Source organism: Myodes glareolus, chromosome 10 (assembly GCF_982192425.1).
Source record: "Myodes glareolus chromosome 10, mMyoGla1.1, whole genome shotgun sequence".
In the NCBI taxonomy this organism is placed as follows: domain Eukaryota; kingdom Metazoa; phylum Chordata; class Mammalia; order Rodentia; family Cricetidae; genus Myodes; species Myodes glareolus.
This window is the reverse complement of record NC_142035.1, coordinates 14,685,643-14,709,831: the sequence shown is the minus strand read 5'-3', so window position 1 is coordinate 14,709,831 and position 24,189 is coordinate 14,685,643. Positions and strand designations below refer to the sequence as shown.

Sequence of the window (24,189 nt, the reverse complement as noted above, 5' to 3'; positions counted from 1 at the left end):
GGATGTGGGACTCAGAATTGCTCAGACCCAAGGGTTCTCGGGGCACCCCCTCCTTCCCTGCGTCCTGCATAACGGGCCATCTGTTCTGGGCTGAATAAACAAGGAACGGGAAGCGGCGGCCGGCCCCCTGCCCCCCAACCCCGGTCCTGCACAATGCGCCTTTCTCCGAGAGGACTCCGCCCGGGCGCCTGCGACGAGCGAGCTCCATCTGAACTCCCCTCCCCCTGGCGGGGCAGTAATAGCCACAAACCGACCCAGTGAAAACCCGTATAGGCTTTTTTTTTTTTTTTTTTTTTTTTTTTTTTTTTTTTTTTTTTTTAGAAAAAGAAAACAAAATTTTAAAAAAATCCAACAAAGAACTGGACTCAGCACGCGGCGAGGGCGTGCGAGTGTAACTTGTTTCCCCACCAGCACCTCCCCATCCCATCACCCTCCAAATGTGGCTTCTGGTCCAGGCGAGGCCAGCTCGAAGGCAGCGCTGAGGGCCCGCCAGCGCCCCCTCCCGGACGGTTCATGCCGCGGGGCACGGGTGCTCGGACGGCAGGCGACCTTCACTTCCGGCTAGCCAGCTGGTTCTCCAGCTCCTCCAGGCGCTCTGTCAGCTGGGCCAGTGCGCAGTTAAGGAAGATGTGGGCTCAGAGATTCTCTCACCTACCCTGCAGCCCGCGCCTCCAGGCCCAAAGGATATGATTCTGCGTCAGGCTCTCGAGCGCCCCCAGCGTGCGGCCCTGGAACTCCACGAGGCTTTCGCATTCGCAGGGACTCCGAAGTTCTGTCCCCGCGCCGATGCCCTCCTCTGCAAGCAGAGCACCAAGAGTCAGGAGAATGAGCCAAAGGAAGCCCGTCGGTCTGTGCCCTTGACCTTCGGATACATCTCTACCAAGTCGACGGTTGAGTATATACAGGCTTTGGATTCAGACCTGGCCTGAGTTCCAGCCAAGGAGCCCAGACGTCAACCCTTGTAATGGAAGTGTTCAATATCTGTCACACCCGATTTGGTAGCCACAAGTCACCTGGAGCTACTCAGCCCTTGAAAGTGGCTGCTGCAACTGAAGAACTCAGCTTTTATTTTGTTTTAGTGCATTCAGTTGTATACACACAGAGCAACTGAAAACCATATTGACACAATGTCGAAAACGATCCCTGTACAGAAGTCCACCCTGTACTGTGTATTTTAAGTCAACCAGCATTCCTCAGACTGTAGTCTGTGGACAAGCAGAAGAGCATAACCTAGGAATAAGCATAACAGTATTTTATCCAACCCTCCCCCAGACCTACTGAGTCAGGGTAAAGCCCAATAACATGTGATGCCATTGGTTCTGAAGAAAATAATGTTTAAATTAAGGATCCACATTTGTCTCCACAGGCATTTCAGCCTCTGAGAGTGAAGTACAGTTAAATGTGGTTGCCTGTGTTTTCTTAACGGGACATAGATAAAATGATGGTGAATCTTACCAGAGATAGCGTCACTGTAAGTCCATGCCTTTTTTATTATGTGTATGTATGATGGGTGTGTGGGTGTGTGTGTGTGTGTGTGTGAGAGAGAGAGAGAGAGAGAGAGAGAGAGAGAGAGAGAGAGAGAGAGAGAGAGCAGGTACATGCCACAGCACTTTTGGGAGTCAGTTCTCTCCTTCCACCTTGTTGAGACAGGGTCTCTGGTTGTTTCTGCCTTCCTGTGTACACTCAGGCTAGCGTGTATGTCCAGGCTAGCTGGCCTACAAGTTCACAGGGGTTCCTCCTGTCTTCCCCTTCCATCTTGCTGTAGAGATGCTGGGTACAGATGTGACTGTATCACATCTGGCTTTTTGAGAATGTGTTCCAGGACCGAACTCAGGTCACCAGGCTTGCAAGGCAACTGCTTTTACCTGCTGTGCCATCTCACCAGCCCCCATTCTTAATATTACAGCTAATAAAGCCATTGGCACAATTCTTAGCACTCACCCTCCATATAAAGTTACCATTATGAGTCAAACTTGGCAAACTACTTTGTGTCATATTACTTGATGGTCTCAGTAACAACCCCAAAAGGATTGGCTATGGCTTTAGAATTGTAAGCACAGAGGGTCACAGAAGAAAGAGGATCAGACCAGGCCATACTACAGCCAGCCAATGAGGAGCCTTAACCAGAGAGCCCCAACTTGCCTCAGAAATCTAAAGCTGGCAGTAACTTTGAGCGTCCTTCCCCTTAGAGAAAAGGGTGAGGTGGGGAGAAGGGACTTATCCAGAGTCCCCTGCAAATGACAGGGTCAGGACAGGAAGGGCCCTAAAGCTCAGTGCTTCCAAAACACCTTAGTTAATCATTAGAGTTGGGACTAGAGCAGGGAACTCCCTCTACTACAGAGGCTCTGCTCTGGGCGCAGCCCTGCTGACCTATCTCCATGGGGAGTGCCTGACATAGTAGATGGAGAATTCCATCTTAGCCCTGTGTTGGACTCTAAGACCCTGGGGTCAAAATCAAGACTTCCCAAGAAACTCTGTCCCCTATAAGGTCCAACTGCTGCCTCCCCGCCACAGGTACATCTGAGTTCGTATCCCCCAGGTACAGTACATTAGAGTGATTGCATTTATGGTCTGTGTCCCCCCCCCCCCGAAAGCACAAGCCACCATGTTAAAACCCAGTCCTGTCACTCTGCCAAGTCCATAAAGTTGAATTCCAACAAGTTGGAGGACTATAGTTGGTTCCACTTACATATGCTGAATTTGGCTTGTTTTTTACAGTTTGCTCCAGGGCTGGAGAGATGGCTCAGTGGTTAAGAACACTGGCTGCTCTTTCAGAGGACCTGGTTCAATGCCCAACACCCATGTGGTGGTTCACAACTATGTGTAACTCCAGTCCCAGGGAATCCGACCCCCACTTCGGGCCAACACAAGCACCAGGCACATATGTGGCGCACAGACATACATGCAGGCAAAAGACGCACATAAAAATGCAATAAAAATAAAATGATGTTTTCTCAAATTATTCCAAACACTATTAATTTGAGCAACAAATCAAGGGCTTCTTTGACTCTGATGTGCACCCAAAACACTTGCAGGTCTGACTTATTGTCTGGGGCCCACGTTTCTGACAAGCTACAGTAAGGAGACAGACCTCTGCTGGTCGGGGCTTAAATAACAAGTTCTGTATAGAGAGAAAGCCGTGACCGCTGAAGGATGTGTGAAGTGCAGAGGACAGGGCATCTATGGGATGCAGGGCAACAAAAGACCAGAAGGCCCAAGGGAGATGAGCTCACCTGGGCAAATGCTGCCTTTGAGATTCTCCAGCAGGTGAGTCATGGTGCCAAAGTCGGGAGAGTAAGACACATGCAGCTCCGATGGTTCGGATGCGATCTCACGCAGTTCTTCCTCCACCGCCTTGCCCACGCCCACAGCGTACATGACGATACCTATAGGGCCCAGGCATTCAAGAGCGCTCCGAGCCTCGAGAAAATTGCTTCCCAGCCTCCACTCCAACCCCACTCAAGTCCAGCCCTTGCCAAACTCACCTTCCTCTTTAGCACGAGCTGCCCACACTGAAATGTCGTCCTGAGAGCGGCCATCAGTGAATACCAAGCCCACACGAGGCACATTAAGGTCCCGAGGCCGTGCACCCTGCGCCTCTGAGAAGCTGTGCTCCACCATGTGGCGCAGCGCCAGGCCAGTCATGGTGCCCCGCTCCATGTACTCCACAGCCAGGACTGCCTGCTTCACCTCCGCTGCGGTGCCATAGCGGCCCAGAGGGAACTCGGTGCGCACCCGGCTGGAGAACTGCACCAGGCCAATGCGTGTGCCTTCGGGGGACACGTCCAGGAAATCCACGATCTGATTCACAAAGCGCTTCACCAGCTCGAAGTTCTGTGGGCGCACACTCTTGGAGCCATCCACCAGGAGAACTAGATCCACATGGCCCTCCCGGCACCCTGCCAAGGAGAAGGCTTGGATGGAGGGGTCAGGTCCTTGACCAGCAGAGACACATACTCATCTAGTTATTCACCGCCAGTATTTATTATATAACGCATGTCAGTTATGGGTCCTGCCCTGCGTGCCCAGTGGTGTGCTCAGTCACCGCTATCAGGGTTACACCATCCTCTTTTTTATGATGGACTTTGATGGTTAAGTGCTTAGCACTAACCAAATGCTCTGCTAAAAAGCATTTTTTTAGACCGAACAGTGGTGGCGCATGCCTTTAAACCCAGCATTCAGGAGGAAGAGGCAGGTGGATCTCTGTGAGTTTGAGGCCAGCTCTGGTCTACAGAGCAAGTTCCAGGACAGCTAGGACTGCTACACAGAGAAACCCCATCTCGGGGAGAAAAAAAAATAACCACAAAAAAACCAAGGAAACATTTTTTAAATAACCAACTGAAACAATACCACAACAGCTATCATTCATCGATGACCTAAGCTCCTATCTGTCACAATTCTAAGCACCGTATCAGTATTAATAGCAATGACATAAACACCACTTACTGGTGCTTACCGTGTGTCAGGCACTGAAAATGTGCACTTTGTTCATTTTCTCCTTGAGTGCTATCCCCGTTCTCTATAAACGGGGATTCAGAAGTATAAAGTAATTTGCTTCTATAGTTAGTGGCAGCAAAGCCAAGACTCGAAGCCAGGATTAGCTAAACCACAAACTGCTGAACCTGATCACTACATCCTTGCCTCCTTTGTTCTGAACCAGGAGATTCGGAAGTACCCCCAAGGAATTCAACAACAAAGAAAACATAATCCTGATCCATGAGATCAGGAAAGAATGTGACAAGGCGAGGCATGCCATCTGCTACAATTAAGGAAAGGGCATTATGAAGGGACATAAGGGAGCCCAAGAGAGGAATAAATCATTTTACCTGGAGAGGCTGGGAAAGGTCGCATGGAGGTGGTGAGATTCAATTCAGCATTTGATTTGGATTGGATAACCATGTAATTCAAAACTCATATACCAGAACCCTTCCTCCTAATGAAATCATCTTTGGGAGGAAACTGGGATTAGACCCAGGCATGAGAGTCGAACCTTTTTTAATGGAATTCATGTCCTTACAAGAGTTGCCTGCCTCTTCCTTTTATCCATCTTGGGAGAACAGAGAGAAAACCAGCATGTGTGACCCAGGAAGCAGAGTCTCACCAGATGTGGTATCCACTGGCATCTTCCCAGAGCTGTGAAATAAACACTTAAGACACCGTTGTGGTTTGTGTCCAAGAGTCCATTGCTAGAAGCTCGGTCCCCAGTGTGGCAGGACAGAGTGGCTATTAAGACCCACGGGGTCTATTTTCCATCGCTGTGACAAGAATACCTAGCGTAAGTAACTCAGAGGTGAAAAGATTTGTTCCAGATCATGTCCATGGCTGTCTGGCTCCATTGCTTTTGACCTGGGGCAATGCCGAATATCATGCCATCAGGAGAATGGTGGAGGAAGGAAACACCCTCCATTATAAAAGGAGAGACGGACAGGAAGGGCCAGAGCAAACAGGACATGGTGGCACAGGCTTGTAATCTCAGCACTTGGGAGACTGAGATAGGATTCCTGTGAGTTCAAAGCCAGCCTGGAATACTCATCTAAACCCTGCTTCTCAGGAGTTGATGGCATAGCTCAGTTGGTAGAGTTGTTACCTAGTATATACCAAGTCCTGAGTTAGGTCCTGAGGAAGGGGATTAGGAAGCTCAAGGTCATTAGTTACATAGCTAGTATGTGGCCAGCTTATGCTATATGAAACCCTGTCTCAAAAAAGAAAGAAACTCTCAAAAGACACACACGCTCCGTGACCCACTTTCCACAGCTGGGGCCCATCTTCTACAATTTCACCTCCCGACAGCTCAGAACTCTACTCCCAAACTTGGAGTATGCTTGATTATGCTTGGATTAATCAATTGATAAGGGCAAAACCCTTGTGATCCAACCACTTCCAAGAAGCCCAGGCTCTGAACATTCTTGCATTAAGGACCAAGCCTTTGATACATGAGTCTTGAGAGGAAACACTTTATATCAAAACCATAACAGGCCTTCTGGGAGATAATTAGGTCATGGAACACCACCCTAGGAAGAAAGTAATGCCTATATCAAAGAATGGAGTAGGTCTCGAGAGACTCGCTTAATGATCCTGACAGTGAATCGTTACAAAGGAAGGGCAACCTCCTGTATTTGATCCCTGGTACACACGTGCTCTTCACTCTCAAGATGGTCATGTGGCCATCAGCAACACTGAGATGTTGGAACTCTGCTCTCAAACCTACAGATATGAGTCCCATAAACTCTGTTCTTTATAAGTCGCCCAGCGTTGAGCAACACACAACAGCACTGCCGCACAGCAACCTGAATGTCACCCAGCATTGAGCAACACACAACAGCACTGCCACATAGCAACCTGAATGTCAGCCAGCTCTGAACAACACACAACAGTACTGCCACACAGCAACATGAATGGACCAATGCACTCTGATGGCGAGAAATTTGCCAAGGCAAGAAGAGACATTCTGAAAGGCTGACAGAAGCATATACAAAGGAACGGGAGTGGGAAGCTCATGCTACATTTGGGAAGAAGTAGGCCAGTGTGACTAAAAGGTTCAAGTGTAGCAAGAGATGGGCTAGAGTTGACTAAAGCCAGATCGTAATGAGCTTAAGTGATACTTTCAAAACTGACCTCAGCCCACAACGAGAAACGAGAATAATAATATATCACGGTGCACTTCACATTCTGACATGGAACTAAACTTCTGCCTCATGAAGCAATACTTGCTTTCCTAAGACCAGGAAACCATTTTCTCTTCTTTCCCTTAAATGCTGATTTTAACCCACTAATTTGGTTTCATTATCCATTAATGTGGTTGTACCCAGCACTGGAAAAACTCAAGGGAAAGGCATTCGATATTTATTTTGTAGACACTGGTGAGCCACAAAAGGATTTTGAGTGAAGGAGGAATATGATTAAATACAGATTTTGAAATCAGCCTTGGCAGCAGGGAAGAGGACTGGTTGGAACAGAAGCTGGGAATAAGCCCATCCCCCAGCAGACAGACATCCACACCACATCTTTGGGGCTATAACAAGGGCATTGAGGAGGTCAGATTGTAGGCAATGGGGCAGAAGCAGACCCTCTGCCTATAACTCACGGTCACAGCTCTTGCCGTCAGCCTGAAGTCGCCTCCCCTCGGGGCACAGGCAGCGGAAGGAAAGCCCCTCACTCACACACTGGAACTCGCAGCCATGATCCACACCATTGCAGAAGTCCCTGACTTAGAGCAGATACCAAGCAGAATGAGTCAGGTTAGACCCCAGCACCTAGAATCCCTTCCTAGTCTCTATAAATATGAGGGACAGCTCCTCACCCCGACAGCTCCTCCCATCAGGCAGCAGGTCGTGGCCCTCTCTGCAGCGGCACTGTGGCCCCACTAAGGTGCTCACACACTCATGCTGGCAGCTATGGTTTCCAAAGCTGCAGTAGTCGATGGCTGAAGGAAGGAAGAAATGGAAAGGTATCACTTCTGGGTGAAGCCATCGGGAGCCTCGGTCTGGCATGCTCACAGGGGTGGGTGAGCAGGGCTTACGTACCCCTGCAGCTCCTCTGGTCCTGCTGGAGGGCAAAGCCAGGTCGACAATGGCAGAGATAAGAGTCCAGGAAATTGACACAGAGGTGTTCGCAGCCGTGAGTCCCTTCAGCACAGAGGTCCAGGGCTGCGAAGAATGATGGAGTCAGCCTTTGCTCGCTCAGAGCTGTTCACAGCCTGGCCACACAACCCTCTGAGGAGTTCTTTAACAAAGCTTGGGGCTGAGGCTCAAGGAGATGGCGTGGTCTGTGAAGTGTCTGCCGCACAAGCGTGAGGACCTGGGTTTGGATCCCCAGCATCCACACGAAAGCTGGGTATGGTTGCTGTAACCCTAGCTCTGAGATGGACAGAGACAGGCAGATAGATCTCCAGAGACCACCGGCAAACCGTACTAGCCAATGGTGAGCTCTATCTTCACTAAGAGGACTTGTCTCAAAAAAAGAAAGAGAAGCCGGGCAGTGGTGGTGCATGCCTTTAATTCAAGCACTCAGAAGGCAGAGGCAGCCCCCTAAAACCTTTCCAAGTTTCTAAACAGAAGAAGACCCAGGTGGTATCTGAGTTATTGGGGGTCACATGACCTCTTTTTCCAGATTGTGAAGCTAAAACTGTGGAATTAGTTGCTGTGAATGTATGGAAGTCTCCTAACATAAGGTCTGATATAACTGGCATAAATGAGTGCTAGAAAACACAGTCACAGGAATATACTCACCAAAATATGCTCACCACAAAGAAAAACCCAAATAGTCATATATGTTTGTTTTTTAAAAGCCATATACTCACCAAAAAGAAAAAAAATCATCTAAGCAAGGTATCACACATCATAGCTTTTCAGAATTAAAGTAAAAAAATAGCCAGGCAAAGGTGGCTCACGCCTTTAATCCCAGTATTCAGAAGGCAGGGGCAGGAGGATCTCTTTGAGTTTGAGGCCAGACTGGTCTACAAGAGCTAGTTCCAGGACAGGCTCCAAAGCTACAGAGAAACCCTGTCTCAAAAAAAAACCCCACAAATAATTAAATTAAAAAATAGATTGACAGAGAGGAGAAGAGGCACCACAGAGAGAGAGCTGAGGTGCAGAGGTAAAAATGAAGAACATTCAGGGTGGAGAGTTGAGAGGACTGCGTAGCTGAAGATATCCCAGCGGTGTCTAAGTGACAAACTTGAAGGGTTGGTCTTGGAGGAGACAGAAGAAACAAGTCTGGGAGGTGGATTGGAGACAGGTAGGCACCAAATGGAGGAGAAAGGGTACAAAAACAATGATTAACTGGATGGGGGATCAAGACTCCTAGATCTGGTTCACCATAGACTTGTGTGACCCCAATTAATATCCCCACTTTCTATGGTTTGTAAGAAAAAGGGGGCATGCTTCTACTTCCAAAGGACTTGCCAAAATCGTTGTTGTGATGCTGGGAAGGCAAAGAAGGTTCAGGAACAATGAGACTTCAGGATGGGGCAGTGCTCACCCAAACACTTCTTGTTATCTGGGGCCAGCTTGTAGCCAGAGTTGCAGGTGCAGTAGAAGGTCCCTGCAGCATTGACACACTGGTGTTGGCAGCCATGTCCCTGCTCAGCACACAGGTCCTTGCCTGAGGACACACAAGGACAAAATCAGCAGAGAACAGGGGAGCAGAAGTGTCCAAGGAGAGGGCTCAATGGTAGGGAGCCGGGTCTTGAAGTAAATACAAGTCTGAACTTGGGTAGGCTATGGGTTCCGTTCTTTGGAAGGGCCAGTCCAAGGGAGAGGGTTAGGGGAAGGAAGAACCTTTGAATAGTCTTAGAAAAAAACACTGCCCTACATGAAGCTGGTCGTGCAGGAAGGTGGAGAGATACTAAATCACAGGAGATGAAATAGTTCAACGTGTGAGCACAAAGCTAGTGCCCCAAACCTGTAATCTCAGTGTTTAGGAGGTGGATTCAGGAGGATCTGGAATTCAAGGTCAGCCTCAGCTATAAATCGATTTCAAGGCCAGTCTAGGTTACAAGAAATCTTGTCGTCATCTTCCCCCACCCAACACACACACCCCACAAAAGTGACTAAAAGAGTTCTCATAGCTTTTGTAAACGGGAAGTGGGAGGAATGGGGGAGGGCTTAGAGTGGGAGGAACCATATTCCCGTGGCCGGAGCATGACTCCTGATAGACAATACTCTTAGTTTGGAGGGTTGATGATTCCGTTTGTTTTTTGTTAGTTAATTTGTTTGTTCGCGACAGGGTTTCTCTGTGTAACAGCTCTGGCTGTCTTGGAACCCTTTCTGTAGACCAGGTTGGCCTCGAACTCACAGAGATCTGCCTGTCTCTGCCTCCCGGGTGCTGGGATTAAAGGTGAGTGAAAACATTGCCCAGCAGTGATTCTTGTTTAAAACATTTTTGTGTTGGAGTCAGACATTCAGCGTGTGACGCAAAGGACATAGCAAGTCCCTGATCCAGCATAACTGGCTGCAGGTGTTGTGGGACCAAGTCTGAATTGTGATGCACTCCTCTGCATACATGAACACCCTACTGTACCAGGAGGGCGGAGTAAAGCTAGGGGGCCACCCCACTGGGAGGGATTGTCTGTAATGATGCAAACTTGAATGTAGCCTCCGCCAAGCCAGAGTTCTCCCAATGCTCTAACTCACCGCACAGCCGGCCCTGGAACTGCAGGCCAAACTCCTGGATGAGATCGAAGGACTCCACCAAGAAGACATGCTGGTCCAGGGGCGGTGAAGCCATGGCGCGTAGAGAGCCCACGTCTGCTCGCTGCACTCCCACCGCGTAGATTTCAATGCCGCGGGCGCGCGCCTGCGCAGCCACTTCGGCCACTCGGTCTTGAGGTCTCCCGTCGGTCACGATGACCAAGACGCGTGGCACTCGCTCCTCAGACGGGCGCGCACCTTCGGCCTCGCTGAACGCCACGTTCATGGCATACTGGATGGCCAGCCCGGTCATGGTACCCTGCGCCAGCGGCACTATGGCGCGGATGGCGCGCTCCATGTCCTCCCGGCGCGAGAATGCGCCCAGCGGAAACACGCTCTGTACTTGGCTAGAATACTGGATCACGCCAACACGCGTGGCGTTCAGCCCCACGTCGAGGTTACGGAGGAGGCCCACTAGAAACTGCCGCATGGTCTCAAACTCAAAGGGGCGCACGCTGCGAGAGCTATCAATCACGAACACCAAATCCAGGGGGCCAGTGTAGCACCTAGCACCTGCGGGGAGATGGGAAAGGACTTTCTCGGGTCAACTAATGCTGATCTCTCAGGAAAAGCCAGAAGAAAGGCTGTTATCTGAAAGAAACAGCGCCCAGCATATTAGCCTAACAAACATGCCTTGAATGCAGCCACTCATTCATCACTGACCAAGGAAATCACAAAGTTCCCTGCATACAGTTCTGGGGACGGTTCCTAGTCGGCATTATATATTGATTGAGAAGTGGGCAAAGAGATGTCCCAATCTCCAATGCCTTCATGAACCAGCCAGATATCATAAATGAATGAACTGGTTCAATTATGCCTATGACATCACAAGCCCTTGTATCCCTGCTAACCTGGGCTGTCCCCGCTACACATTGTTATATACCCAAATGGACTGGATGTTTAGCAGGTCCTTTCTTTCTTTTTTTTTTCAAGAAAATTCTCAAATAGGGATTTTATGTGAAATCGCCTGACTTTTGAATATTTTCAATATACTTCAATAAACTGCAACACCAGATGACCAGTTCTGCATGAACCCAAAACTCTACCACATACTCCAGGTGAAGAAACAACACGAGGGGTCAAGTGGGAAGCCCAAAGCCAGCCCAAAGCGTTTCAAAGTCCTTGCCTACCCTCCCCCCCAGCAATGCTGGCTGGCAGTGGATAAAGGAACTGTTTCTGCACCCCTCCTCCCGTGATGAGGGCTGGGCCCCAGCTCACCTGCAGTCTGGAGCTGGATTTCCCAGGGCTGGAGAAAGAGCAGCAACAGAGGCAGTGGCCAGCCCAGGAGGCCTCTCATGGTGCTTGCAGGATGAAGAACCAAGGTGCCAAAGCCTGAAGGTACCAAAGCAACAGTCTGACTTCGTTCTCATTGCAAGGGGTGTGCACTTGGTTTCTGTGTATGTTCAAAATGTCTTCCCAAGCATGGCTGCACATCCAGGAGGCAGAAGCAGACAGATCTCTGTGAGTTCGAGGGCAGTCTGGTAAACATGGCCAGCTCCGGGACAGCCAGGGCTATATAGTGAGACCTTATCTCAAAACAAAAGCTTTATAATAATTTTTTTTAAATGTCGCCACCCTGGGATTGCTGAAACTCACAGGTGAGTCTTAGTAGAAAATGACATTTTGCAGAACTACAGGACATCAAGTAAATAAAGAGCAGACAAAACACATAAAATTCAAAAGGGGATAAACACCTTTATAAAAAGATGTTTTACATATTTTTTTGTTGTGTGTGCATATACACACTATGACACACACATGTGGAGGTCAAAGGCAGTTCGTTGAAGCCAGCTCTCTCCTTCCATTGTGTGGGTCCCAGGATTAGACCGTCCTGATCTCCGATGGTCAGTCTTAACAGCAAGCCCCTTTACCCACTCAGCCATTCTGCCGATCCTCCCCCCACCCCCCAAAAAAAGCCTTTTCTCAATACCAGGTACAGCGTTATATGAGTTCATTCGATGTGGCATTAACTCTCTACCCAGTTCTGACACTCAAGGCAGTTGTTGGCTTGGTTGCGCCTCTTCAGAAAAAGGTTTAAAGAATTTAAATGCTGCTAGCCAGCCTCACGCAGCAGGAGTGGCTCCACCGTAATAGAGTCCTGTCGGTCTGGTCTGGGAATCAACCAAGGTGCTCCATACTTTCTTCTTCAGCAGAAAGAAGCCAACCCCACTGTCTCCCCGACCCCCTGAGAAAAGTAAGCCCTTTGGGGTTCTGGGGTCTTCGTGGTAAGCCAGTGAGTGGGCCATGAACAAGAACTGCCTCCGCGTCTTTGTTACTCGCCTGCTCTAAGAAAAGGCCACCAGGGGGCGCCTGCCGGGTCTGGCTTCTACGGCCGTGGGAAGCACACATCTGCCCAGCAGGTGTCCCTGCCCAGAGCAAACAGGACGCTGGGGAGCCCCGGGACCTTGAAGATAAGGCTTGGACGAAATATATCGGGTGAGAGGGTTGAGGGGTGCAGAGGTGTGGAGGGTACCGAAGACAGAGGCACTAGACGTGCCCAGAAAGCTGCTGAGGCCTCAACTAGCAGCCATGGACCCCATGGGGACAACAGGTGAGTCTTTACCCTCCTGCGTAGCCTAGAGAGGTTCCCTGAGAACGAGGACACAGACACACAGACACACACATACACGGACACACACAGGGACACACAACACACACAGACACAGACACACACACACACACTGTACTAATGGAAAATGTGAGGCCCAAAAAGAGTGCCAGCTGAGTTCCAGACACAGAACTAAACCTAGGCCCCCCTCTCTTTCTTCAGAGCCGCCAGGTTCCCTGGCACCTAAGAATCACTAAGCCTTTCTTCCTTTCCCTACCCCACCCCCACACGGGACGCTGAGCCTGCTCAATCTATTTTTCTGTCGCTGTTTCTTGGCAAAGCAGTCCAGCGCCCCCTAACCCACCGCCGCCCCGCCCCCCAGTTCCTTGAATGGGCCCATTCTGAGCAAGGCCGGTGTGTGTCTCTGGCTCCAAACTGCCTTCCTTTCCATCCGGGATTCCTCTCCCTTCTGACTTTCCAGTCAGGGTAGAACAAAAATCCCTCTGGCAGGGCCTGTCGTGGTAGAGGGACTGAGCTAGCGAGCTATGAAGCTGCTTGCTCGTGGAGGTAAAGGGAAGGGGCTGCCTTTTCTGGAGTGGGCCATAGCTGAGACACCATCCGGGTTACCATCTGAGTAAAGGGCCACGGAGCCTTTGAGACTCTGTTGGTTCTTGACTATGATCCCTCTAATCCTGCTCTTGGCCTAAGTTGGCTCGTACTTGGTATCACCTCACCTGCACCCCGGGAATCTTAGAAAGTCAAAGTAACTACAGCTACATCTCAACTTCACCTTTCCCGACCTGCCATTCTTCCAGAAAGGTCTAGGGAGGGCCAAGGGAGTCATCACTCAAGGGCTTACTGTGAAGTGGTGGTCCACCAGACTGACACTGAACCCCGGTTCTCCTAGACCTAAAGAGTCAACTTTACATTGAAGAGGAAGTTTCTCCCATACCCTTAGGGAAGGGAAAACGCATTCCCGAGAAAGGGGTCTATGAGGTCAAGAATTGACCGGGAATGGGCACTTTGAGAAGCTGCCAGGACCTGGAGGAAGGAGATTAGAGAATGAGGGCCTACATTTAGTCGGCCTTGCTGCAGGGGCATCGGAAAAGGTACTGCAGGTTAGATGTGGGCACATAGGCGGCTAAATACAGTCCCCTCACGGTTTTTTCCACCGGCTTCCCTGCAGACCCCTCGGTGCCCCCGGGCCCTTTGACTCACCTGAGCCTGGGGGACAGTTCAGAGGCGCGGCTACAGAGCGACGGGCCAAGCCTCCTAGGGAGTTGGACCAGGTAACGGCGTGGGCAACTTGCCCTAGGTGGGGACTGCCAGACAGCTAGAGCGAGGCGAGGCGGCAGCTGCATTTAACCTGGGGCGGGCGGGTGGGGAGGGGGAGCGCGGGCTGCGACCCCTCCCACTGGCAGAGAAAGATCTCCCCCTTCCTCTGAGTACCCGGGCCGGGCAAGCGCGGTGCCCCCTTCTCCTGCCACTGTCGAGCTGCAGGCTCGAGCTGCGGGGCGGAATTCGGCTACAGCTGGAGTCGGGCGGCGACACTCCCGGCAGCCGGAATGCTCTGGAATCCTACACGAGACACTTCCCAGAGGAGAGCCCCAAGAGGCGGAGCGGTCCTGGCCGTCGACTGCCTGGCCTGGCTGGGCTTCCAAGGACGCGCCCGGTTCTTGCCCTCAGCTGTCCCTTCCAGGAATGATGGAAGGCCGGGACTTGGTCCTGCTAAGAGGGCAAAAGGACTCAAAAGGACAGCCTCCGAGTTCTTAGCTCTCTTCGGGGCCCAACCTGCTCATTTCCCAAATATCTCCCACCATGCTCCGTTTAATTGTGTAAGTTTTGTGAGAATCCATCCTCACCTGCTAAACCCTCCGACTGACAAGTAACAGACCCCAGAGAGCTGGCCTAGCTCACTCTACGAAGCCAGTTCTTGATTCCCTGTATTCGAAGAAGGAAAATTCCGGTAGCGATAGCCAGGGGTGTTGTTTGCGCTTCAGAAAGACTCGGATCCATCCCCATCCTACCAGTGCGGCTTGGGGCCTCACTCACATCTACACCCATCTTCCTGCTGGAACAGCGATTGTGCCCTGGACCTGGGGACGGAAAGCCTGTTTCTTCTTACTTATTCTCCTGGGGTGAAAGCTTAAATACCATTTCCACAAAGCCCACCTCCATCTGAAGACCAAATGTAGGGCTTTCAAATGCAGCTTGGCCCCAGATTACAACAGCCAGGAATTCATCCACACAGTGCAGAACCTGGGTGATCCCGGTGGGCTCCATACAGGCCCATGACCCGACCCCTGGGGGAATGTAAATCAACCCCAGTCTCCCGCCTCAGTTTTGTGCCCATGCAACCCTTGACCCTTCCGGTGGCTGGTTGTCCCATCCCCATTCCTAGGTCACCCCCAGAGCATGCCACCATCCTGAGGGAAGGTGTGCGCGCATGCCTGCAGCAAAGATGTGAGCAGACCGTGTGGATCCTGCATGCCAAGGTGGCTCAGAAATCCTACGGAAATGAGAAGCGGTAGGTGACTCTATCCACACCCAGGTCTCTGCAGCCTTCAGCCCTGTATGCCCTTCCAAACCTCTCACCATTTAGCTGTTTTGACATCTTGGAGGCCTCAAGGCTGGCACCTCAGGTATTGGCCAACCAGAGTCCTGTTCCTCAGCCAACAATAGCCACCAACTGTAATCTACAGCGGAATTTTACAGGGACTTTCAGACATCCCCACACATTACCCATCCATTCAGTTACTTACTGAGGTATTATGCATGGGATCCTGTGGGCACTGCTGGGCACTAAGCATCCAGCTGCACAAGACTGATACATAGCATCTTCACTCCAATGTGGAAGAGGCAGTTACCTCCCCACAAATCAGCAAACAGGATACTTTAGATTGTGATGAGAGCTACAAGGAAAACAGAGAAGGGTCAGATAGCAGAAACCAGAGTCGGGGAGCCTAGCTTGAAAGGTCAAGGGGGTCAAAGGTTCTTTAGGAAGTGACATCAGAAATGGGGTACCAGTACTGAAATGGAGTCAGACCTGAAAAATCTCCAACAAGCATTCCAAACAGAAGGAACAGAAAACACAAGGGCCTCAAAGCCACTAGTCACAGGACAGCTAGTCCTGTAGGAGACAGAGACAGAGTCAGAGAGAGAGACAGAGACAGAGAGAGTCAGAGAGAGAGAGAGAGAGAGACAGAGACAGACAGAGACAGACAGAGACAGACTGAATGGGGCGGGGGGGGGTGTTGCAGGAAATAAACAGGAGAAGCAGAAAGTGCCCAGGTCATGTGAAGACTTGGGATTTTAAACCACTAATATGGAATATCATAATCTGACTCATGTTTCCATCATTATTAATAATATTGCTTAATTTGTTTATATTTGGGAGTAATAAGACAGACTCTGGCTTTATAACTCAGGCTATACTTGAACCCACAGTGATTCTCCTGTCTCAGGCCCCATCCCCTTCAGTGCCCAGTGCCGGGATTAGGATTACAGGCATGAGCCACCAAACCCAATTTAGTTTAACTGTCTTTTTAAGGTTTATTTATTTACATATTTTATGTTTATGGGTGCTTTGTCTACATGCATGCCTGCACACCAGAACAGGGCATAGGGTCCCATTATAGATGGTTGTGGTGCTGGGAATTGAACTCAGGACCTCTGGAAAAGCAGCCAACACCTCAGACAACCTCTGAGCTGTCTCTCCTGCCCCTTGACTGTTATTTTCATTGTTGTTGTTACTGTGTGTATGTGTGGATGCCACAACTCGTGTGGAGGTCAGAGGACCACGTTGTGTAGTTGGTTCTCTTCTTCCACCTTTCAGTGGGTTCTGGGGATTGAACTCAGGTTGTCAGATTTGCCCTGGCAAGCATTTTATCTGCCAAGCCGTAAGAAGTAATCTGGTAGATGGGCAGTGGTGGCACATGCCTTTAATCCCAGCACTCGGGAGGCAGAGACAGGCAGATCTCTGTGAGTTCGAGGCCAGCCTGGTCTACAGAGCAAGTTCCAGGGCAGGCTCCAAACCTACAGAGAAACTCTGTCTCGAGAAAAGAAGAAGGAGAAAGAGAAGGAGAAAAAGAAGAAGTAATCTGGTTACTGTGTGTAAAACAAGTTCCAAGAGGGGCAGTGACAAGGGAGAGAGAGTTGCAAGGCTGAGAGTGGGGAAGGCAGGAGGTAGCAGTTAGGACCGAGGTAGAGGTGGTAGGAAGCCAACGGATTCCAGATATGTTCTGAAGATGGAGTGGGCCGGACTAACAGGGTTTAATAAACAAAAGAATGTTCTATGTTAAAGGAATTCACTCGATTAGGGGAGGAGAGGGAATTATGATTCTTTGGGTTTATATCCCTTTGAGATACTTTCGAGACGGTGGAAATAATATATCCAGTTCTCTACGTGTTCCCAGGTTCTTCTGTCCTCCGCCCTGTGTCTACCTCGCCGGTCCAGGCTGGAGGGTGAAACCGCTGCAAGACCAAGGTGAGAACGCCTGCCCTCGGGGACTGTTCTCAGCAGGTAGGACGAACTAATTTCAGCAGGGTCCTGGAAACCAGCCGTTTGCAGTGGCAGTCTCGTTGCTCCCTCTGGCGGCAAGAACTAAGTTTGACTGGTACCTGAGTTTCCCCAATCCTTCTAGGGTTAATTCCCGTCATTTTCTAGCCCACCAGTCTGCGGAGACCGGACCCACGGTCTGCGGTTACATGGGACTGGACGGCGCGTCCGGCAATGCTCCTGAGACGCAGAAGTTGAATTTCGAAGAGCAGCCGGACTCAAGGGTGAGACTGAATGAGAGAATATCCAGTTCTTGCCTCTTCTTTGCAAAGGAGAACTCCTAAGTCCTCTCCAGAAGCCAAGAGATTACTAGTGGGGAGGCCAGAGGGTGGATTCTGATCCAGAACCTAGCTAGTACGGCTTCTTGTCTTCTCTGATGGGACGGATGTCATAACTGCGGGAGGTTGGCGCATCCGTTGGCAGAGAGTTGAAATAAGACGGGCCCCATCCCCATGAGTCCCGTAGGAATTTGGTTGTGCCAAGACCCTGTACATCTCCGACGCTGACAAGAGGAAGCACTTCCGGTTAGTGCTGCGGCTTGTGCTGCGAGGAGGCCGGGAGCTGGGCACCTTCCATAGTCGCCTCATCAAGGTGATCTCCAAGCCCTCACAGAAGAAGCAGTCGCTGAAAAATACAGACCGTGAGAGGGGGTGGAGTGGGAGGGTGCCATTCAAATCCAGAGCTGTGAAGTTGGGAGGAGGGTGCAGGGGTGGAGTCAGGGGGAGAGGTGGAGTCTGAGTAGAAAGAAGGGAGAAGTCTGGGGGGGTAAGTGGCTGGCCAAGACCAAGAGAAAAGTAACGCACATGGAGATCTCCCACGTGATGCAGGAAAGAGAAGAGGCACCAGATTTGAGGATGGGGGAGGGGCACAGCTAAGAACAGATAACATCTGCAGGCAGGTGCCAGACCTGGGGCCAATTAAAAATGACCTTAAGAAAGTTGTGTCCCAGATCCAAGCAGTGTTCTAGGTGGTCCTTGATATTCAGGAAACATGAATGGCATGGTGACATCGTGTAAAATCTGGCAGTCTGGGTTGAACCCTGCCCTGAAGTTTGTTAGCTGCCTGATCTTCGGCAGACTGATCCCTTAGCCGGAAATAAGAGAATCAATTGAGTTGATACACATATTTAGAAAAGTAAAGGATGGGGAGACATGGGGAGACGGCTTGTTGGGTGAAGTGCTTAAACACAAGCAGCAGGGTCTGAATTTGGGTCCCCATAAAAGCTGAATGTGACTTGTGACCCCAGCACTGAGCAAGTAGGGAGGGGGGATCCTCCTTGGCTCTCTAGTCAGAAAGTTCTAGAAAAATGGTAAGCTCTCAATCCAGTGAGAACCTGTGTCTCAGAAAATAAGGTGGAGAGTAACACACACACGCACACACAGGTGTGTGCACCCACCCACACATGTGCACACACATATAGAAAAAGGAAAGGAAGGAAGAGAGGGAGGAAGGACAGACGGACCTATTGTATAATATATTCAATGGAAGAAGGCCTGGACTAGGTATCAATGGCGTGCCAAGAGTCGGAAGACACTGCCCAGGCCATATCCCTGACTGGTCTAAGTCAGTGAGAAAATAAAGCTGGGTCTCTGAGCACATGCCATAGGCTGGAAGACACACTGAGCTCTCGAAAAATTCCTGTTCTTTCATACACGTGATCTGTGCTGAGAGGCCGACCGCCTGTGCCACTCCTACCTGCTTCACACTTCCTGGCCCCAGGAGGCCTCCTGAACTCAGCCTAGTGTTAGCATTTGGTATTGATGTCCTCTATGAAGACCCATGAACTCCCTCAGCGCAAAGCTGGGCCCGGTGCACACCATCAGCTCCCAGCACAGTACCTACGGCCAAGCAGGCCCTGAGTGACCTGATGAACTCAGCCCACTGAACTGAAGGATGTCCCGTCACACCGGGGAGCTGGCAAGCTCAGAAGCAGAACTAGAGCGGGCCCTAGCTAAACGGCTGGGAGATTCCAACCCCCATCGTGTCCAGGCCAGTGGGCAGAGCAGGCAGGCTGTCACCAAGGACAGGAGATCATCTGGGGAGACCGGGACCACACGAGGCCAAGGCGCTGATCCCATTCCCCTCACAGTGTGCATCTCCTCGGGCTCCAAGGTCTCCCTTTTCAACCGCCTGCGCTCCCAGACAGTGTCCACACGCTACCTCTCTGTGGAAGACGGGGCCTTTGTGGCCAGCGCAAGACAGTGGGCTGCCTTCACACTCCACCTGGGTAATCATAGAGCAGGCGCGGGCTGGGGGCTCCGTGTGTGTTAGCATATTTAATCAACGCTTCAGGAAGGTAAACCAGTGTAACTGAGCCTTGGGAGGGGAGGACAAAGGTCTGCCCCCCACACACACCGCCTTAGATTCCCCCACTTTATTCTAATCCCTATGGCTATGCCCTTTCCCCTCAAGCCAGTAAGTGGCTGGCCCAGGGAGCACACCTTTGTGGGGATGACTGCAGATTACTTCTCCAGGACTAGATCCCTAGTCTTCGCTTCTTCCGCCGTGGCCAGCTGTGGTGTGACACCAAGCCAGGATTTGGGGCAGAAGTTCTGAAGCCTTTGTCCCTTTCTTTCATCTCCAGCTGACGAGCACCGTCCCCAAGGAGACTTTCGGCCCCAGGAAGGTTACATCCGCTATGGCTCCCTAGTGCAGCTCGTCTGTACAGTCACGGGCGTCACACTGCCTCCGATGGTATGAGAATGGACTCTGTGTCCACACGGGTAACCACAGATCAGTACAGAAGTGTGGCCCCTGTGGGTAGGGCAGGGGGTGGTGAGGCCTGAAGGTCTAAAGACACCGATTCTCTCTTAGTGCTTCATGGGAGTGTGCCCGTGACCTCATGGCTATCAGAATAGAACTGCCTGGCTAGGAGAGCAGCCAGCCTCTGGGGAACCCCGCACCTTGCCACCCCTCTTCCTGACACCCCTCTGCTGCAGATCATCCGCAAAGTAGCCAAGCAGTGTGCCCTCCTTGACGTGGATGAACCCATATCACAGCTGCACAAGTGCGCATTCCAGTTTCCGGGTGACACTCCAGGAGGGGGTGGCACCTACTTATGCCTTGCCACAGAGAAGGTGGTGTGGTTCCAGGTGAGAAACAGAGGCTATCGAGCACATTAGGAAGAATACAGAGGCCGTAGGATGTAAGGTCTTGTCTACAAAGGTGGCTCTTTCTCCTGCAACAGTGCCATCCATGAAAGATTAGAGTCACAGAATGTAGAAAAGCACTGTAATTACTGTTAGTAAACAGGACCCCTTCCCAAGGGCTTTTAGATGTTGGGATATGAAATTGCAGACTATATGAACTGGAGAGATAGCTCAGTAGGTGAGAGAACTTGTTGCTCTTCCAGAGGATCCAAGTTCAAGTCCCAGCACCCACATAGTGGGCCACAACTTCACAACCACCTGTAACTCCAGCTCTAAGGGATCTGACACCCTCTTCTGGCCTCTGAAGGTCACACACAGGTTCACCTATACATACATAAAAAGAAAAAATTGCAGAATATAAACAAAATCATAGTAAGAAATATCATTGACTATTACTGAACAAAGTTATAGGATGTCAAGGCACAAAAATTATACAGTGTGGAAAACAATAATTATTAAGTAATATTTCTTCCAAAAAATATTATTCAAGAATGTTAGTATATAGAATCATAAAATATAGAAAACAATAATTATAGCCAGATGATGCGCACATCTGTAATCTCAACATCCAGGAGGCAGAAGCAGGCAGATCTCTGAGTTCAAGGCCAGCCTGGCTAACAGAGTGAGTTCCAAGACAACCAGGACTACACAGAGACACCCTGTCTCAAAGAAGAAGAAGAAAAAGAAAGAGAGAGGGGGGGAAGAAAATAAAAGAAAAAAAAGAAAACTAGGTTATTAGAAACTAAACTGGTTCACCAGGTGATGGTGATACACACCTTTAATCCCAGTAATCAGGAGGCAGAGGCAGGCAGAGCTCTGTGAGTTCGAGGCCAGCCTGGTCTACAGAGTTAGTTTTAGGACAGGCTCCAAAAGCTACACAGAGAAACCCTGTCTCAAAAAATATGAGAGAGAGAGAGAGAGAGAGAGAGAGAGAGAGAGAGAGAGAGAGAGAGAGAGAAACTAAGCTGGTTCAAGGATGTAGTGTTCTCTAAGGGAGCTGGGGAAATGGCTAGTTGGTAATGTACCTGTTGTGCCAACTCTGGCACCTGAATTCAATACCCTAGCACTCACATCTATTTTTAAAAATTGAACACGGTGGCTCACACCTGTAGCCTCAGAACCTGGGAGGCAGAGTCAGGAGCATTCCAGGGCTTTTGTTAGCCAATCTAGCTAAATGAACCAACTTCAACTTCAATTGACAGACTGTCTCAAAAATAAAGTGTAGAGCAATTGAGGAAGATTCTCCACACTGATACTCAAGCGCGCACGCGTGTGCGTTTATCCACATATAAGTACACAGTATAAATAAAAAATATTGTTAAAAAAAAAAAAGAATGGGTTTGGATATATATATCCAGTGCAGTGTGAGGATCACACTCAAGCTCCCTGGAGCAGATAAACCGGAAGGCTTAGGAGGGAAACTTAATAAGGCTGAACCACTAGCGAAACTTCAGTTCCATCTTTTGGACCTCCCTTCAGGCTTCCCTCTGCCCCAAGGAGGCCAACAGGGCGCTGCTCAACGACAGCTCTTGCTGGACCATCATTGGCACCGAGTCGGTGGAGTTCTCCTTCAGCACCAGCCTGGCCTGTACCCGGGAACCTGTCACTCCAGTGCCCCTCATCAGCACTCTGGAGGTGAACTGCAGAGTGGCCTGCCCGCCCTGGGAATCGGGAGGCTCCCACCTCTAACCCCCCACACATACCTTCCCCAGTCACCTACATCTGGTCCCATCCACCCCCAGCTAAGCGGCGGAGGTGATGTGGCCACGCTGGAACTGCACGGAGAGAATTTCCACGCTGGGCTCAAGGTGTGGTTTGGAGACGTGGAAGCAGAAACTATGTTCAGGTACCGATGGCGGGGAGCGGGGAGGGGGAGAGGAGGAGGACAGCTTGGCCCCAAGGCTCAGAGGTTGGAATGTTTGTCAAGCTCTCCTCCATGTCCTACCCACAGAAGCCCGCGGTCCTTGGTGTGCGTGGTGCCAGACGTGGCGGCCTTCGGCAGCGACTGGCGTTGGCTGCGCACTCCCATTACCGTGCCCGTGAGCCTGCTGCGTGCGGATGCGCTCTTCTACCCCAGCGCCTTCTCTTTCACCTACACCCCGGAATACAGCGCGCGGCCGCGGCCGCCCGACGCGCATGAGCCCGCCCCTGATGCAGACGCGCTTCTCGAAAGCATCCACCACGAGTTCACGCGCACCAACTTCCACCTCTTCTGCCCCAGCTAGGCCCCGCCGCCACCTGCGGCTGACGCCCGCCTGCACCTGTCCCTAGGGAGCATACTTGACCCTTTGCTGTAATAGGGCAGGAGGGAGGGAGATTTCTCACCTGTCCTCAGGCCACTTGCTAGCCTCAACTGTCAATCAAGAGTGATCTTCTATTGTCTTCACGGTGTGAGGTGTTTCCTGTTTGTTTTGTTTTGTTGTAACCTTGTAGATCCATCCTCTCTATTTGTCTTTTTCTGGCTTTCCTGAGTCCTTGACAGACGCTGAGGATCCATGCCTAGAGGATTTGCCCTCCAGACATCTGTGTCCCCACTTGAAAACAAGTCACATGAATACTGCTAGCTTGTCTTGGGCGCTGATCTTATCTAGGGTTCCTCTTAGAGCTAGGTAGGCACCAGCCCCTGGCTACACACCCTATGGTACCCTTGACTGGGTTTGATCTCTGGCCCACAATATTAGTAGTTGGGCAGTGGCCTGGGACAGAAGTCAGGCCCAGTAGGAAGCAGCCCGAGGATAAAGATCGCTCTACAGTCCAGGTATAGGTGAATGAGAAAGAACTGTGGCAGGGGATGTGGGGCAATGGGGTGCTGCTGGGTGCTCCCCAGATTCTGTCCAACTCAGAATCTGATAGAGCAGGTATCTTTAGGACTCTGGAGAGAAGAAATGCTGTTGGAGAGAACAGACATCCTAAACCTGGTGGCCATCTGAAATCCCTGGCAGCCAGAAACTCACAAGAAAATATCGCAGATACAAACATAAGGCCTCTTCAGACCAGAACTTGCCCAGACCAAGGCAGACAGAAGTTATGGGACAACCAGGCAATAGAAACGGGTCTCTGAGCATGGAGCCATGGCTGGAATGACAGCCCCTCTCTGGTCACCCTTTCATTTCCCTGCCTGCTCTGGGCTTATATGGAAAAGGAGAGTGGGCGGGATCCTGGCTTGGACTGTGGAAACCGAAGACAGACAACAATGAGGGCCAGTCTCTGGTCTTGCCTGGTGGGGAGAACTGATTTGAAACATGGGCTCAGTCTCCGGCCAAACCACCCTGAGCATGCCAAATCTCCTCTGAAATGTGGGTTCAAAGCTCTAATGAGCTGGAACTTTCCTTAGCCCTTGGAGGAAGAGCTCATTTCCTGCAAGACCTCCCACCCACAAGTGTGGAAAGTCCCATACGAAAACAATAAGATTTGTTCATGCTGGGTGGTGGTGGTGGCACACGCCTTTAGGTCCAGCCCTCGGTATGCTGAAGCATGCAGATCTCTGTGAGTCTGAGGCTGGCCTGGTCAACAGAGTGAGTTCCAGAACACCCAGGGCTGTTACACACAGAAACCCTGTCTTGAGAAAGTGAGAGAGAGACTCAATAATCTTATTCTTTTCTTTTCTCCCCCTGATACAGGGTTTCTCTGTAGCTTTGGTGCCTGTCCTGGAACTAGCTCTTGTAGACCAGGCTGACCTCAAACTCACAGAGATCCGCCTGCCTCTGCCTCCCGAGTGCCGGGATTAAAGGCATTTAACCACCA

At 50.7% G+C, this 24,189-nt stretch overlaps 2 protein-coding genes and 1 long non-coding RNA gene across 3 annotated transcripts; 1 reads left to right on the top strand and 2 right to left on the bottom strand.

The window, feature by feature from the left end:
- Positions 1-253: 253 nt before the first annotated feature.
- Matn4 (matrilin 4) lies at positions 254-14,095 on the bottom strand. The gene is made up of 11 exons (XM_085697032.2): positions 13,957-14,095; positions 11,409-11,522; positions 10,134-10,703; positions 8,980-9,102; positions 7,524-7,646; positions 7,301-7,423; positions 7,085-7,207; positions 3,486-3,899; positions 3,234-3,386; positions 690-796; positions 254-611 (listed from the first exon to the last, which is right to left on the bottom strand). The coding sequence occupies exons 2-11, from the start codon at positions 11,485-11,487 to the stop codon at positions 552-554; spliced, it is 1,875 nt and encodes a 624-aa protein (XP_085553158.2). The 5' UTR covers positions 11,488-11,522; positions 13,957-14,095; the 3' UTR covers positions 254-551.
- Rbpjl (recombination signal binding protein for immunoglobulin kappa J region like) lies at positions 12,538-24,189 on the top strand. Its single transcript, XM_048440997.3, has 12 exons — positions 12,538-12,741; positions 13,925-14,027; positions 15,140-15,265; positions 17,154-17,224; positions 17,405-17,520; positions 17,762-17,936; positions 19,386-19,523; positions 19,881-19,990; positions 20,236-20,388; positions 21,925-22,080; positions 22,188-22,291; positions 22,397-24,189. Exons 1-12 carry the CDS (start codon positions 12,720-12,722, stop codon positions 22,668-22,670), a joined length of 1,548 nt encoding a protein of 515 aa, XP_048296954.3. The 5' UTR covers positions 12,538-12,719; the 3' UTR covers positions 22,671-24,189.
- Positions 17,010-22,304, bottom strand: LOC146892753 (uncharacterized). Its single transcript, XR_015004254.2, has 2 exons — positions 22,166-22,304; positions 17,010-17,920 (listed from the first exon to the last, which is right to left on the bottom strand). It is a non-coding gene; the product is annotated as an uncharacterized LOC146892753 (long non-coding RNA).